Source organism: Leptinotarsa decemlineata, unplaced genomic scaffold (genome assembly GCF_025532065.1).
Source record: "Leptinotarsa decemlineata unplaced genomic scaffold, Ldec_3_MD MMD2_tig00003308_RagTag_RagTag, whole genome shotgun sequence".
NCBI classification, from domain to species: domain Eukaryota; kingdom Metazoa; phylum Arthropoda; class Insecta; order Coleoptera; family Chrysomelidae; genus Leptinotarsa; species Leptinotarsa decemlineata.
In genome coordinates this window covers 554,563-573,255 of record NW_027412586.1, presented here as the reverse complement: position 1 = coordinate 573,255, position 18,693 = coordinate 554,563, and the positions used below count along the sequence as shown (strand labels likewise).

At 32.8% G+C, this 18,693-nt stretch overlaps 1 protein-coding gene across 1 annotated transcript in view; it reads right to left on the bottom strand.

The window, feature by feature from the left end:
* LOC111503711 (fibrillin-3) overlaps window positions 1–18,693 on the bottom strand; it is a 206,480-nt gene that overhangs the window by 21,031 nt on the left and 166,756 nt on the right. The window contains exons 27-34 of the mRNA XM_074177824.1: window positions 17,919–18,631; window positions 15,822–16,203; window positions 13,998–14,290; window positions 12,319–12,451; window positions 10,271–10,516; window positions 9,304–9,507; window positions 9,082–9,207; window positions 6,460–6,699 (exon numbers count right to left, since the gene is read on the bottom strand). Coding sequence (XP_074033925.1) covers window positions 6,460–6,699; window positions 9,082–9,207; window positions 9,304–9,507; window positions 10,271–10,516; window positions 12,319–12,451; window positions 13,998–14,290; window positions 15,822–16,203; window positions 17,919–18,631 — 2,337 coding nt within the window. The remainder of the gene's footprint in view (window positions 1–6,459; window positions 6,700–9,081; window positions 9,208–9,303; window positions 9,508–10,270; window positions 10,517–12,318; window positions 12,452–13,997; window positions 14,291–15,821; window positions 16,204–17,918; window positions 18,632–18,693) is intronic.

The window sequence follows — 18,693 nt, the reverse complement described above, 5'->3', positions numbered from 1 at the left end:
CACATTAGTCGCACATAATGGCTTGGTTAAAATGTCCGCGATTTGTTCATGTGTTGAGCAGTACAAGAGATTCATAGTACCTTCTCTCACCTTTTCATTGATAAATTGATATCTTACGTCAATGTGTTTTGATCTTTTATTAAACTGGCATTTTTCACTAATGTTATGGTACTTTGATTGTCCACATGAAGAGTAACTTTGAGATCATGTCCTATTAATTCTTGTATCAGGGATTTTAGATAGATAAGTTCTTTAACACAATCGGCAGCAGCGATATACTCAGCCTCCATACTGGACAACGAAAAAATAGGCTGATTACAACTGCACCATGTTACTGGACCATGACAATAAAATATTACGCACCCAGTTGTGGTCTTTTGAGTTTTCACATCACCAGAAAAATCACTGTCACTGTAGCATTGCCAACTAATGGTGTTGCCACTGTCTTCGATTCCTGCATGTTGAATTTCTGAATCATGTTTTCAACATATTGTTCTTGGCTCAATAGGATCCCATTTATTTGTTTTTTAATTTTTATTCCAAGGAAGGATTCTGGATCATTACTGAATGTCATTTCAAACTTGTTTCTAAGATTTCTCAGCAAGTTTTCCATTTCTATCAAATTGTATAAGTATTAAAGAATTGTTTTCATTTTCAAAAAAGTAATTTTCAGTTTTTTGTATGTGTAAACCATTTTCTCTCAAAAAATTTGTAAATGTTTTGTTCCATTTTAAAGGGGCTTGTTTTAGACCATACAGAGATTTTAGAAGTTTACATACCTTGCCTATTTCTGTGTAGCTTTCTGGCAATTTCATAAAAATCTCTTCTGACAAAGGCAGTTTTGATGTCAAATTTCTTAATGTAATAATTATTGCAGGCAGCTAGGGCTAGTATTATTCTTAGAGCAGTTATGTTAACTACTAGGCTGAAAGTTTCCATATAATGGATATCATATTTTTGTTGGCATCCTCTTACAACTAGTCTAGCTTTATAATGCCCATCATCTTTAACTTCAAACGCCCATTTGCTGGTTAGAATGTTTTTTCAATACTATGTTTTCATCCACCAATGTCCAAGTGTTGTTTTTGTTCGATGAAGCTTTTTCATCCTCGATGGCCTGTATCCATTTTTCTTTGTCATCACTTTTCATTACTTCTTCGTTGCTCAGCATCGCTATAGAATGTTTATTATCAGAATTTGTTAGGTCATAATCCAGAAATCTTTTTGATATATTTACTTTTCTACCACATCGTGTTGTTTTAACCTCACTTTCTATCTCATCTTCTGATTCCTGGTGTTTGAGGTAATCATTTACTGAAAGTCCATCAGTTTCGTCTGTCATTTTAACCTCGTTATCCTCTTCTTCCCTTTTCTCGAGGTTCATCAATATTCTAGAATTTACTGGGCTTTTACTTTGAATATCACCTTTAGGTTCTTGAAAAATTACGTCTCTGTATAACTATCTTTTCATTTTCTTCGTCTCACAATCGATAGCCATTCGATGAACATCCAATGAAAATGAACTCCTTACTTCTTTCGTCAAGTTTTTTTAAATATCCCAGTGTCTTGGCATAGGCTTTACATCCAAATAAATGAATATTTGAAAGATTTGGTATTTTAGTTGTCCATTTTTCTGTTGGAGTTATGTCAACTGCCTCACTGGGTGATCTGTTTAAAAGATATGTAGCCACTCTTGCTGCTTTACCCCAGAACTTCTTGTTCAAACCAGAGTCAAAAATCAGTGCTCTGGCTTTGTCCATTATGCTACAGTTCAACCTTTACCGTTATGTTGAGGAGAGTGGGGTACAGAAAGATCCATTACAATTCCTTTTCTTTTATACCAAGATTTTAGATCTGCATTAACAAACTCTGTTCCATTGTCACTTCTTACTTTTGACACTTTCATATTGTGGTGAGCTTCTACCTCTTGGATATACTTCTTTACATATTCGGATACTTCATATTTATTTTGCAATAAATATATCGTGGAATAATGAGTGAAGTTATCAAGGAATGTTAGAATGTATTTCTTACCATCCCATGTGATGGGATCGATGGGGCCACATAAATTCGTGTGAATGATTTCAAGAGGGCGGATAGCTCAAGTTCTTACATTATTCAAAGGAAGTCTGGTTTGCTTAGCTTTTAGGCATGTTTTACACACTGTCACTAGTTTATGAAGATCAGTTTTGCTGATGTCGATTCCAATTGACATGTCAACTAATCTTTTCAAGTTATTCACCCCCAAATGTCCTAGTTTTTTGTGCCATATTTGTGCCGGATTTTCTTCAAGGTCTGATAGAAAAGTTTGTGGTTGTATATTCAAATTCACCATATAAAGACCATTTTCACCTTTGGTCCCTTCAAGGATTTTCATTTTGTCTTTCAAGATAGTCACTTTGTTTTTGTCAAATATCACTTTTCCTTCTTCTTCTGTAATGACACTCACAGATAATAAGTTTTTACTTAAATCAGGAATGAAAAGTACATCATTCAGAAAAATTTCACTTCCTTCTATTGATCCCAGTCCTTCACTTCTCATATCAAGTCCTTTTTTAGCTACAGAAATTTCTGATGTAGTTTCAGCAAGTGTTTTGAAAAAATCTATGTTATTAGACATATGCGAAGATGACCATGAGCCTACAACAAAAACTCTATCATCTACGGGGTTTTCATTTTTTTCTGTGAAAAATGCTATCTTCTGCATTTTTTTTGGGTCTGTTTCTTCTTTCTGAAATAGCAATCTTGTTCCACATGATTGTTCTTGTTACAGATTGAACAAATTCTTTGCTTATGACAGTTTTTAGCAAAATGCCCCAAGCCATTACATTTGAAACATGTTACTTTTTCTTTATATTTGGAACCCTTCTTTTGACTTTTAGTTGACTCGAATGATACTGCATTTTCTTCTGTAACTTCTTTGAATCTGGGTTCTTCTGCCAATAGCCTTGAGGTGAGTTTAGTTAATGTCTTCACTTTTGGGTGTTGAATCCCAGGCTGTGTTGAAGTATTTGTAACTTTCTGGTAACGTTGAAAGGACCTTGGCGATAATCATTTCTCCATTAATATCTTGACTCAAACTTTTTAGTATATATGCCAGGCTTTCAACTTTACTGTATGTAAAGAAATATCACTGCTTTTGTCATATGTTAAGTTAAAGAAATCCTTTACTAAGCTGCATTTTTGTTCTTCAGTGTTCTTGTCAAAAATATTACTCAGTTTCTCGAGCATCTCATTGGATGTTTTACAGTTGATTATATGCATGAGAATCTTTTTGTCTACTGTCGTTATTATTAATTTTTGTGCTTTGGCACCTCAACGATTCCATTCTGCTATTTTACTGTCATCAGTAGATGACAAAACTTCTGTTCCACTAACAATGTCTCATAAAGCATAAGCTTTGAGATAACTGTTATTTGAAACTTCCATATCTGGTACGATTCACTGTTTGTTAGTTTTTAGACCAAAGTCACTGCGTCGTCCTGAGCTGCAGTCGCCATTTTGTTTTTAGTGATTACTGTTTTCAATTTTTACGATTGCTTACTTTTACACTTCCTGCTTTTAACTGAAGGGTGTCTGGGCTGGTTTTTTACTTTCAAATAGACACAACTTCAAAATGTGATTGGTTTTATTAAAGAACGAACTGAAATAAATAAGAAATCAAACTTTTACTGTCTGTCAAACAATGCAACTTCATTCTACTACACTCATGTTGCCATAGCACTCAAAAAACAAAAAAATATTTTTCTGCTTCGTCCCAACTATCGAAATATGACAGAACACAAATTGACTTAAGACAGTTTGTATGTTATGATAACAGATGACAGCAAGTGTGTTAGATTCCACAATTATGAAAAAACATAAGGACAGTTCAACAGAAATTTAGTACAATGTATTATTCGAACTAGTATATCGATGTTTGTTGAAAATGGTTTAAATTTTTACTGGTTTTTTGGTGCAAAATTGATATTTCACTCTGTATGTAAGTCCAAAATAAGAATAAATAGTTGACTAAATTATTTAATGCTAAACAATTAAGTAATACAAATCTGTAAGTAGTACAAGTACTCTTCATGAGGCTAGAACCATAAGAAAATGGATTTTTTTGTTTTGTTACGTAGGTGGCTGTGAATTCAAATCTGAATATTGTTTTCAAATTTGAACAACTTTTCAAAATTGAACTTTTTTAATAATGTCGAAAATAAGGATAGTTTATTAGAAAATTTAGAATTTTGACAACTCGAATCCAAGTTTCTCGCAATGCACCAATTTTTATAAGAAATAAAATTTTCTGAGAAATGGATGATAAAATAGTTTCCCATATGGTGAAACTCACTGTATAATTGAAACTCACTGTATAATTTGGACAATATACCAATTAACTTTTGGCATTGTTGTGGGATCTTCAATCTTAAATAAAGAGGTTTTTCCTCCTTAGTTAAAGACGCCTTTACCTAAAAAAGCAAGAAAAATATTCTAAAGAAATAATTGTTTTATAAGGTTGATACTGAAAAAATGAAGAAATTTATAACTCGAACATATTCTCAAATATTTGGAATGCTTCAATATATTGAGCAAGTCAACTGGATATGTACTGGCAAAATCACGTTGCTGAAATATAAAAGGTAGGTTCTCAGAAACTCAAAACTATTTCAAGCTAGAAAGTTGTGCTTAATAAAACTCAAACTCGACCTTTTTCGGAATATTGATCACATACAAGCAGTTCCGTCACTAAGCATACTCTGCGATTCTATCCAGAAAAGATCCATACATCTAATTAGGGACCCAAAAATCACATACAACCTGTATAATCGGGAATATCTTCTGCAGGCAATTTCTCGAGAAATGATAGACTGACTTAGCTCTCTTGATTTTCCCCCAAAGCGGCGCGTATCAGGAATATGTGGTAAACAAAGCTGACCATTACTTTTAGGTTTGACTCAAATTATTGGCTTGCCGAGCAGCTCAAAACTGGCTATGAAGCCAATGCACACCACCTCACCTGGTGGAGCACTGACACCAATGAAAGAGATCATATCCTATCAGAAGGTCAAGATGGAAACTTGTTTCGATCAAATAAGCTTTGCAGTACGAAACTGATTGCTGGGAGCAATCATTTCTACATACAGCGGATATTGTGCCACTGTTAAACGAAGATCAAACAGGTATGTTTCCTGGAGGATGAAGATTTGGCACCGATGAGACAGTGAACTAGAAAAACCTTCAAAAGGTCCCTAACTGAATAAAACGAAGTCTTGAGGAAATTTAAGCGAGAGTTATGGAGAAGGCAACGCGAGGAGGTCGAACAGGCCCAAGTATGCGCCAGACTCTTTAAAATACCCTCAATGAATAAATCTGAAAACAAATACCGAGAAGTACACGGAAACAGGAGGAGAGACTATAAGAGAGCTTCTCTTTCCCAGATAAGAAATTACAAACTCAACACTGGAATCCTGAACAGTAATGCTCCAAAAAAGAACTGGTACGTCTTCTCAAAAATATTGTGCATAACCCTCTGAACAAGTTTGGCTCTGGGATACAAACCAAAAACATGAAGACTGATTCCTCAAGGACGGTTTTATCCTCATTGTTATGGAACCTTGTAATGGACCTCTAAAACTTCAAATTAAGTGGACAGAAACGCCTGGTACACAAAAGGGTCGAAAACCGAATATTGGACAAAAGCTAGAATTTATTCTGCAGAGAAAAATCTTTGTTTCAGTTACCGACTTGGTCAGTACACATCATTCTAAAGGTTGAAGTGCATGCAATCTTGCAATATGCATTGAATATTAATTTGAGGCCTTAATGAAATGAGCGGATCAATATTTTCAAAGATATTCAGGGTACCCTTGAGGCACTGATGAACCTAAAAGTGACATCTAGATTAGTCTGGGAATGCCAGACACATCACTGGTCTTGAGATACCAAAGTCTTCAGCAAGGAACCATATTGATAAGTGGGACTCTAAAAAACATCAAGGTACTGGAAAAATACACCCAGGAACACATACGTAGAAACCTTTATCAAGAGACTGCCCAAGAAAAGAACTGAAGAACTGATTCATTGAAGCAGGGATTGTCTTAGAACCATAACACTGCTATTCATTGGACACTATCCATGAAGAGGACACCTAAACAATATATGGCTGTTCAACAAAGACATCAGCTACGAGCAATGTAACAAAAGGACAAAGACAACTCATTATATTTTATGCAAATGTGAGAAATTGAATCACAGGAGGCAAACAATTCATGGACAACCCCAGTTATATCCAGAATAATATGACATACATCCAGCAAGACACCTGTACAAATTAGTACAGGAAACAAGAGTGTTAGAATGAATGTCATGAAAATAGATGCCCATAAGACTACAGAATTTCTGGAAACTTGGAAGAAATGGATAAGTCAGACAGCTTTAAGTAGTAGGGTAACAAATTAATACCATTTCACTTACCGTGGCAGCTATCACCAACTTGAGTATATCCCTCATCACAAGAACACTTGTAGCTTCCTTCCGTGTTGATACAGTTTTGTTGACAAATGTGTTGGCCAGTTTTACATTCGTCCAGGTCTCTACAGGTTAACTCGTCTGGGTTTAACAAGAATCCAGATGGGCAAGAGCATATGAAACCGCCTTCAGTATTTTGACAGTTGTACTGACAATGTGATGTATTAGTAGCACATTCGTTGATATCTAAAAAATGAGAAACAATAAGATACAAACTCCTGAAGAAAAAGGCCAACTAGTCAGTAACTTGTCATATTCATGTGTTTTGCCTACCAATAAGTATTTTCTATTGTCACTCCTTACTTCATATCCTACTGAGGTCCAACTTTCAGTTTATCAATTTTTTCATTTTGGATTTATTTAATTTGACAAAATGTATAAATATGTCAAGTTTCAGGTTTTTTTTCGGAATAAGAAGTAATGAAATATATACACTGAATGGTAGTATACAGTATTTAAATCCATACTGAGTGGTGAGAGCTGTACGTTAACAGGGCCTGACGATAAACTAGTTCCGTGAGCTATATGGCCAACGTGTTAACCTTATTATGAAAGATGGCGGGTAGAGCCTAAAGTCTTGGCAACATGGCGTTTGTTCCACTTGAATTAATAAGGTCAATCTGAACTTCTTTAATTCATTTTTCAACACTTAGAAGGCAAAACCCTGCCACTTTCATATTGATTAAATCTTCATGTATGGCATGAAGAATTCAAAGAATTCATGATAAGAAATTCTCAAAAAAGTATATTCTGGGATTGAAATACCTGAGTTGATGTTCACATCAAAATAAAACTTATGAGAGCTTATGTAACTAAATTTTGATCTATTCCTCAATAACGGTGAACTAAAATCTTTTAGAAATCAGAAATAGATTTATTTGAAATAGATATCCTAATATACATAAATATTATACAAATATATCAGTTATTAAACAGAATTACAAAAAAACTGAAATATATAAGACCCTATATGATGGAATATATTGGGTAAAACAAAGCAGTAGTAGATGATGAAGAGATTAATAGAGAGAAGAATGATGAACAACTCAATTGGAATAGTATTGTGCCCGTAGATATTGAGATAAGGAGCGTTTGAAGAGTTGAAGGGTGTTACTTTGTTTAATTTCATTAGGAAGCTTGTTATAGTCCATGAGTCCTCTGTGAAAAATAGAATTCATTGTTCTTGCAAGGTTAGTTTGTGGGACAACCAAGTCATCTATCTCTTCCTCTTGTATCGTATTTGTGTATCTGATGGTTATATGTAATAAACTCATTGAAGTAATGTGGTGCTTTTCCAGTGAGTATTTTGAATATGAATATCATAGAATATCATCCAATTCAGAATATTAATCATTGATAATATAGGAGTATATTTATGGCGTTTTAATAACAAGCGCATTCCTCTGTTTTGTAATTTTTGTAGAGGAGAGATAGAATTACCGTCTAGTAATGATATCAAATGAGCACAGTAATCAAAGTGTGGTAGGATTATTATTTTATAAACAGTCAAATTAGATTGGAATGTTAATTGTCTACTAATTCTAGTAAAGAAAAATAATTTTTTAGAAATTTTATTACACATATACTGGAAGTGTTTTTTTAAGTTCAAAGTGTTATCAACAATGAAGCCTAGGTATTTGAATTCTTTCTATAGTTTCGCCGTAGATCTCAATATTAATGGAGTTGATATCAATTGAGTTATATTTATATTGTGTTGTCAATATCATAGCTTTCGTTTTAGTGGTATTCAGTTCGAGTTTGTTTATGTTCAAGAACTTCGCCACGTTTTCAAGAGTCAAATTAATTTTGCGTACAGCATTATAAGTATCATAGTCGCTTGATGCAATGAGAGTATCATCTGCAAAGAGGTTGATGAATTCACAGTCACTAATAAAATTTATGTCATTCAAATAAAGTATGAATAAAACAGGGCCAAGTACACTCCCTTGGGGGACCCCGGTATCAATTGGTTTTTGGCTTGATAGGACGTTGTTTATTTTAGTACATTGAGATCTGTTGAGTAAATAACTTCTGAACCATAGCAACACCCTACCAGTTATTACATAGTACTCTATGGTTAAAGGCTTCATTTGCGTTGCATCATTTCTAATAAACCATGGACAGCAGTAGCAATTGTTTCAGATAAAAACGTCCTTTATCAAGGACTGTTTTGATAGGTAAGTGAGACTCACTTTTCTAAACTTTAAAAAATATTACACAATCATGATGATACAACAAAAAATTTGGTTATCACACAATACCTCAATAACTTTACTAGAAAAATATCAAACTCTTCAACTAGTGACTATTGTAATTCTGAAACTAAGATGAGTTTATATTTTTCTCTACCAGTTGATATCAATGAAATATCAACTGTTTCTTCTTTAGTTTATTATGAACCTTCGGTAACCTAATGAGTAAATCTGAGGAAAGAAGGAAGTGTTAAAGCAGAGTTTCAATTTCGATAATTGATTCTAGTTTTTTTTTTAATGATAAGTTTCATGTTTCTATTCAAATATTTTGATTGAGTCTGGAAATAAAGAATTAGTTGTTTCAAGTTTATCTTACCCAGACAGTATAACCCAGATGCATCTGGTTTAAATCCCTTATTGCAAATGCATCTATAAGATCCCATAGTATTGATACATTGTCCATTGCGACATAAATCTGGTATAGTTTCACACTCATTGATATCTGAAATTTATAACAAAAGCTTTTACTACTGATTTTCTGTCATAACTATATATGAATTCAAACAAATATTCATTCCAGATAATATTCAAATTTTACCTTTTCCATCGATCAAAAATCCACTATCCAAACACAAATCTTGATATTGAGGTGTATACCTAGATGGACATAATTCACATTGAGGTCCCCAAGCTTCACCCATTGAACAGCAACAGTCAGCCATTGTTGATAATCGTAGTTCATTATTAGGAGTCCTGCATCTTCCATTGAATAGTTGTCTATAGCACATTCCTTGTCTTCTATCTAAAAGTGAACATACCTATATAGTGGTACAAAAATTCATTATCTACAAAAAAAAATTGATACATTTGAAAACTAAGACAAGAGTAACTGAAAAAATTCAATGAAATATCTAAAAAATACCATAAATATTCAAATTGGTTGATGAAGAAAAAAATAACACCAAATGAGGAGAAATAGAAATTTTTACAGAAAACAATTTTTTCTTGACATATATTAAATCAATAAATTGATTTAACAATAAGTAAAATGTCGATAAGACACAAAGAATGGAAATAAAAGTAAAGAAAGAAGATGATGAAGAATGAGAAAAAAACAAGGATAGGCATTCAAACTAAGCTTCATCATGACGTTTTGATTGTTAGTATCCACTATCGTCATAACTGAAGACGACTGTGAATAAAAAATTTTTCTTCTATACTTTAATCTTGTCACTTTTCATCATTTGTCTTCAATTTTTATTTTTATTATTTGTATATTGTTGACATTTCACTTAATGTTTAACCCATTTATCAACTCATTTCAGATCACAATAATTAATTTTTTTACAAAACCTAGTGTTACATATCATAATTTTTGTTTATTTTTCCTTATTAATCGATATATTTCAACTGACTCATCCAAATATTTTGGTTCAATTCAATTTCAAATCCGAGACAGTGGAAGTCCGAACCTTCAACATTAAAAAAAATATTGCCATACAACTTATATTATCAAACAAGAAGCCTCTTCTTGAAGTATTATCAAATTCTTGAATTATACTTGCCTAAGCATCTTCTTCCATCTGTACTTAGTTCAAATCCATCGAAACAGTCACATCTGTAGGAACCTTGCATATTAATACATCGACCATTTTGACATATATCGGGATTTTCACATTCATTTATGTCTATACATTCATCAGTTAAACCAACCTGACTGTAACCTTGAGGACATATGCACATGAATGAGCCAATTAAGTTCTTACACATGAACTTGCAGTTGTTTGCGGGTGTGCTGCATTCATCAACATCTAGAAAATAAATAAAATGTCTCAGTCCCAGCTTTGGGTTGCTTTTGAAGTTTCAATTTCAGGCGCTTGCCACAATGATATTTTTCACCTCAAAATAAATATATATAAAAAAATTATATTGAGTTATTTGTTAGAAATACACGATGTGATGTAGAAATGATAATTTCTATGCATGTAATTGTTATTTGCACTTCACGTCTGTTATCAGATCCAACAAATTATAATTATACAATAAAAGTACATAGGGTGGGGGAGATATTTTACAAATAACAGTACATCACATAATACACCTTGAAAAAAAGAAATATGGTTATAAATCATACTGATTTGAAAATATAATGGAATAATGAATTTAGTATAGGTCAATACAAACATAAGTAATAGGAACAGAATTACGAAAATTTGCTAAGTGGAAATTTTTCAATTGGTATTTAAATTTCATAGTGGATAAATATTTATTTTTTCGAAAAACTTGTTTTTTTTTTTAGTTTGTGATAGTAGTTTCGTATGTTGAATGTGTCCAATTTCTGAAAAATTCAAGTTGATTTTTTCGTTTCTGATAGAATAAATTAAAGAGTTGTTTTGGCATTACTAATGAATTTTATAAAAAACGTATTCAAAAAACACTTTATTGTGAGATTTTCACAAAAAGATTTTACAAAAACGCAACATGTGTTTCGCCATACAATGGCTTCTTTGGGCGTGTCTTTACTGAATTATAGAATAAAAATATTTGGAGTATAAATCAGCCTACACAAAAAGGATCATTTTTTGGGTAGAGGAATATCTCAATACCTGACTATGTTGGATTGTGTACACAAATTTCAATTTGCAAAAAGTATATACAACATCTTAATCCATCGATTAGATCTGAGTTAATAATGCACCATCTGCAACTGACATTGAATGTTCAATATATGCGGCTATGAGACTACTAGAATGAGACCACTAGACCAAGTGATTGAGTTAGTATGCTTTTTTATTATAATGCGCCTTCTCTGCTACTGAGATTAACTTTGTATATATTTTGTACTGTGGTACAACTACGACTATTCAACAAATTTGCAATCAAGTTTACAAGTGAACTATACACCATCAGCAAGAAACTTCTAAATCTTTCCAATGTGAACAAGTCAGTATGCTTTTTCATCAATATTGTGCCCTCCTCTGCAAAATACTTATGTACACACCTGTGGAAACTGAGGTCCCTCATTATTTACGAATAGGTTAAAATATTTGTTCAAGATTTCTCCAACTAATCGTACCTATTATAAATGTATTTGAACGTATTTGTTATAGTTCAACTAAATGTTGAAGTAACTCATTGTTATGCAACACAATGTATCTATCTGTTTGAAAATATTTCACCAACTTACGAACGACAACCCTCAAAAGTCGAAACTCGTGAGCGCCAGAGATTAACTAAGTCATGCCTCACAACACGCGATCCCTAGCACAGATTGGATGATACACTTCGAAAATCGATTGTGTGGCCGACAGGTTTAAACCATCTTTTCACATTGTGATCGACTTAATGAGTAGAACAATAAATATCATATTTACCTATTTCCTCTCTATTACCAATAAGTATGAGGATTTTACTTTTCAACAGTCACCTATTGAAATGATAGACCTTAACCTAAAGTCTTGCCATCTCCTACCTTGAATCTGTAACTTCTCTCATTCACACTACTGTTCGAAAACATCAAAACATACATGTACTTATCTTATCAAACTAGCATGTTACAATGAAACATATATCTATTTGAGACTCTATGAAAGAAAATTTTGAAAGTACATACCTGTACAGTGTCTACCATCGGGAGCTAAAGCATAACCATATGGGCAAATACATCTGAAGGACCCAGGTACATTATGGCATCTGAATGCACATTGGTTTCCAATTTCGTGGCACTCATTGACATCTTCACAAACCTTAGAGTGAAAATACAGAGTAATTTTTTCATTCAAAAATATTCAATGAAAGTCTCAAAATCAGATAGCAGTAGCAGTATACAGTAGATCATATAACAGGTTAACATATAAATGCTTATCAGCTCAAAGTCTTACCATTTCATACTGGTATGAAATCTTTATATTTGTGAGGTTGCAGTTAATAACTGGGTTATTACAAAGAAAACTGTGTTATATGTTTCAATGTATTTCACACCTTCATCAGGACAACTACAATAATAATATTATATATCTTATAAAAATATATTAATATGAACAACTTACTAACGTGAGAATAAAATATAAAAAGGCTTCTTACAAACGGATAGACAATCATAAAATAACGAAAGTAATCAAAATGTGACTGACAATGTCAAGTGCGAAATTCTGAATACAACTAGATCTTTTATTCTCTTTATCATATTCAAGTAGACATGTGTAAATTTCGCTAAGATGTTCAATACTAGTTCTCTTATTCATTGAGTGTCCTTCATAATCAATATTTATCATTTCTTAAAATATTATTTTATTTGTATTAATTTTTCTATCTCAAATATTTTGGTTTTTGAGCCTGACCCATCCATCCATCCAAATAAATTGAAGATTAATTTATTAAAATTATTGAAAAGCAGAATCATTAAAATTACCCATCTCAGTTTATGAAACAAAAGTTCATCTAATTTCAGTAAACTTCTTATCCGAGTTCTTTAGAAAACTGAACATTATTTTGTGAAAGAACACACTTTCAAAATAATGAAGAAGTTGAACGCGACAACGTTATACCTTCATTCATATAAAAATCACTTCCATATATACACGAATTACCACCAAAATGATGTTCCGAAATAATGGCCTCAAAATCTCCAAAACGAACGTCACTACTATATCTGTAATTATTACAACTAAAAAATATTTTTAGAAACGATACATATTGATCACGAAGAACACTCAATAAATGAAAAAAATGATATTTTATTTTTTTCACGTTAGTAGGTTCTCCATATTTATATATTTTAACAAGATATATAATCTTGAATTCCATTAGTTTGTACTTACATTGTCTAATATAATATAAAATTATTTGAAATCCCTGAAAGCACCAATAGAAGTGAAAGTTAAAATGAATAGCTGAAAATAACAATTATATTAAGCAAAAAAAAACCTGAAATGAAATTACAATAAAATGAAATACAAGCCAAGTTACTTCACAACGTTTCGTTTTTTAGTATTCACAATCGTCTTCGGGTAATGACTGATATAAGCTCGACATATAACAAAATTTTTTTTGTAACAGCCCAGCTATTGACTGCAACCTCACAAATAGAACCAATTAAGATTACGAATAGACGTTTATGTGTGTGTTTAATCTAAACCAAAATGAGAACTCGCTGATATAACGTGCTTAAATACGTGCCATGGTTCGCCTACATTCAAACAGATTGATGATTGTAGATGATGGTATGGATAAAAATTGCCAGACTACTGAGACAGGTACCTACTTATAATCATTATATCAAGAAGTACTCACTTGTAATGGTCCAGGAGCAAAACCATCTCTACAGCTACACTCAAATCCACCAATAACATTAGTACATGTTCCATTTCCACATACAGTGGGTGAACTGACACATTCATTGTCATCTACACATTTCTTACCAGAAGAATCGAGAACATATCCCATAGGGCAATCACATCGGAAAGAGCCATCTGTGTTAACACATTCACCTCCTTCACATACATTAGGCATCAGTTCACACTCGTTTAAGTCGCTTCCTGTATCCATTCTGCCTGGTCCTTCAGGACACATTCTCAAAAAGTCAGCTGAAACATTAGTTGATATAAAAATCTGGAGGTCTGATGACTTTTGGATAGAGTTTTGACTGATCTGTAAAGATGAGCTTTTACTTTTTTTGGTACATCATAATGATTTCTTTAGTACTTTAAAGAGAGTCGTTAATAAATAGTGATTAAAAGTTGGTGTGGATGAGAACATTCTTAGCGCTGTTCATCGTTCTTATGCCACACTTTGCTATTTTCAGACTTTCAAAACCATCTAGAAGTCCATTGTTTTGTACTGGTCTCAAAAATTCAAGCAATGATCTTTTATGGTACGGCCTTTCTTCACACATCAGCGTATATCTTGGTTCATATATTTTGAAAGGTTATCTAAGATATAATTTCACTTACAAATAAAATTGCCAAATAGCTACCAACACATCGAAACTCTCTCGATTCAATAATCAAGTTTGAGAGTGATGAATCAAATGAATTTATGAAGAAAATTGAAGTTTCAAGATCGGAAGATTTCAGTATCATTTGATATATATCTGTTGTTTCTAAGTGGGTTTATACCAAAAACAAAATAATATGTGAAGAATCTTGTTAGGGTAATTGTCTAAGTAAGAGTTCAAAAACCGTTTGTACATATAGCATGAGAGCACAGTAATAGGAAACCAACTGTCTTCTTCATTCATAAGCAGGTCTCAACTCTCAACAAGTCCCTGAATTTTAAATTTACATATAAAATTTCAATACCATGAGGAGGTACCATTCTCAGATGTCTAAGCTATAGGAAAAGCCCACAAGGGTCGTTTAGTATTTTACATATAGGAAGGATACTAGTTCTTTCAGATGTTTCTGACAAATCCCATTGCCTATAACAAAAAATAGTAGAACTTACTTGTTCATAGTTTTTGATGTACCCCCTAAGCAAGGATATGATATTGAGTAAAATTTTATCAGGAACAAATCTGGAAGTGATGGCTATACTTTAAACATAGTCGACAAGTTAGTTAAGAAACATAGATTCAGAAAGTGTCTTCATAAATCTTTTTTAAAAAAGCAATGAATCAAAAATTACTGAAATTCCAAATGAACCAAGATATACCAATGAGCTAAAATTGCTTTCAACACTACTTATTCACTTCGACAAGGGTTAAACAACACAAAACACAAAATAATGGAAATCGAAAAGTGGATTGACAAAATTAACTGTGTAAAAAAAGTGTATGTTCGTCAGACTAAATGAAATATCAAGATTGTATTTAAAAAAAAATTGACTGAAAATTGAAGTTTATCTTATCAAATATGAATAGACTGAGTCACTGCGTGGAAATCATTTTTGTTGATAAATCACGCATAAAGAAGAGTGTTACAGTTTTGGTGTAACAAAACTGGATCATTTGGTACTATTATGAATTAGAAAATCAATGAATATTGAAGAAACTCTAATCACATCCTCTAATCAAAATGGCTTCCCAAATGGAAGTCTATCATGAAAGCAAGTACTTAATTTTTGCGAATTATCAACAACTTGTATGAAATTTTATATGAAAATAATAAATATACTCACGTGAACCTTCCACTGGACATCTTTCACAGAATTTTCCCCAAGCAGCCCCTTTCGAGCAACAACATTCCTTGGCAGTAATACTCATTCCTCTAGGTTCAGAACACCTTCCACCAATGAATGAGTCATAGCAATGTTCTTGTCTTACATCGATACATTTCATGGTTGCTTGTTCCAAAATGAACCCTTCTTGACAAGTACAAAAAGCACCTCCATCAGTATTTGTACAAATACCATTTTCACAAATGTCAACGTTCTCCACACACTCGTCTATATCTTCACACACTCCCGTGATGGAACTCAGTTCGTAACCTTCTGGGCAACTGCACATGAATGATCCCATTACGTTAGTACATTTTCCTGGCGGAGGGCATGCTCCAGGGGTCTGCAATATCAAAGTGATACAAAATGTATTGAAACGTTTATTTCAAGCAGATAAACATTTCCAACAGTGGCATAGCTGAGAAATTGAAAAAAATCACTGAAGAGATTTTGTATTCATTCCATCAATATAATTCAACTACAATGTTGACGAAACCATAATACAGATCGTTTTCAATATATTCTAATTATATTTTTGTGATTAAAGCTGATGGTCAATATTTATTCATAAATATTTCGAAAAATCCTTTCAGTTGGTAAAGTACTTAAACAGCATTGTATATGATTTTAATTTGCCAGATGTCAGCTTCTTCTGTAAACGCATCATGAACCTCTGCATCCACTGGAACCAGTTGTGCTTTCAAGAACCTATATTCTATCCATCTAAGCAACAGAGTGCTACAAAACATTATCATGCATAGTGCCCGTGATCTCCCAGACCGTGTAGCTTGTACAGAGTCACACTAAGGAACCAACGTTTTTTTTTTTATTAATATACAGCTGAGTTTAGGATATCTTTTTAGGTGGAATGTAGGGACAGAAATTAGCAGTTTCTTCAGCCATAACAGTACCTGACATTTTAAAAATTTTAATCTTCAAAATATCGTATATGTACACACCACATGTGTTAAAACGTAACTCACCACTTCGACCCTGTAAGATATACCTGAATAAAATCCGCCAGCAGATTGCAGTTAAATCTAATTGGCCAGCGTAAGAAGGTCTCTTCATTTTACCCAATATTGGTGATTATGTATTGATGACGCATCTATCAATGCTTGGGTTACTTTGTTTTTTGGATAGACAGAGCTTCCTTAGGTGGACATAATCTTTGATAATATCTACCGAAGGTAAAATAATATTGATAAAAGTTCATTAAAAGTTTCTTACACTCTTTTGCATCTTTCTGTATATTCCTGATGAGCAGCTTCTATCCAATCACACCAATGGGAGGCAGAATCGCCACTTCTACCAAAAATCCCATCCAACTATAATCCCTCATATTTTAAGCATGGAAGGCTAAATGCTCGTGGTTAACTCCATATAGCATGCATTCTCGCTATGTATTTTCTTTGTGCTTTGTGATCTCATAATAATGCAATAGATTATCTCTTCAAAGTGTCTTGTGTCATTAAAGTTAGTAACAGTAGGTCAATCATCATCATTATAGATAAATATCGTCTCATCTTTTTTATTTCATAATGATGTTTCGAAATGAATCCATGGTTGATCTACATCACATACTACTAAGTACATACTGTGAGACAACTGAAGTTCTTCGTTAGTTTCCTCATCATCTTTGATTTTTAGCTTGGTGCAAATCAATTACACCATTCATGATAATAATAACAAATTTTCACAATATATCATTCATTTTCAATAGGCGTTTCACTACAACAATAGCTTCCTTAGGTGGACATAATCTTTGATAATATCTACCAAAGGTATAATAATATTGATAAATGTTCATTAAAAGTTTCTTACACTCTTGCGAGCAGACATTTCCTTAGATCTTACAACTTCGTGATTTTTTTCATAAAAAGCAATTGATACGAAAAATTATTGTTATTTCTGGAATGATTAAATAGTTTTAACACTAATGAATGCTGTTTTGAATACTATTTTGTTAACAAAATATTATTTTCTTGAGCACAATTTACATGTGTTACAGTGTAAATTACGCTTCAGGTTATTAAAAAAGATTAAAGAAGTACTTACTTCCTGACATTCATCAATATCTCTGCAGTTGTGTTTATCATGAGTTAAAATATATCCTGAGGCACATTCACAGTAAAATGATCCCAAACTGTTTCGACACCGTCCATTTCGACACAAAAATGGCATCATGTGACACTCATCTATATCAACACAATCATTGTTATTACTCAATTTGAATCCAGCATTACAGTGACATCTGTAAGTGCCGACCATATTAATGCAGCTGCCATTATTACAAATATTTGGATGCCTTTGACATTCATCAATATCTAGACAAGTATCACGTGTGGATGTAAGCAAATAACCAGTTGGGCATATACACTGGAAACTACCTTCAAGATTCTTACATTGACCATTTTGGCATACATTAGGTTTTTCTATACATTCATTGATGTCAACACAATCCACGAAAGTGCTTCCATGTTTATATCCCTCTGGACATTTACATTCAAAGCTGCCCGGAAGGTTGATGCACTGCGCATTGCCTTCACAAGGATTTCTCAGGCATTCATTGTCATCAATACATTGATGAGAATTTTCATCATATACATAGCCCCTGTTGCACATACATTCAAAACTTCCAGGAGTATTCATACACTGCCCGTGCTTGCACATAGATGGCATCAAGTCACATTCATCTATTTCCACAGTTTCATTAGTTATCGGGTTGACTATCTGACCAGGTCTTGCACCACAGAGAGCTATGTAATCACCTGAAAAATTATTACTTAGTATTCATTCTACTGAAATATAAATCATGAATTAGAATCGAAAG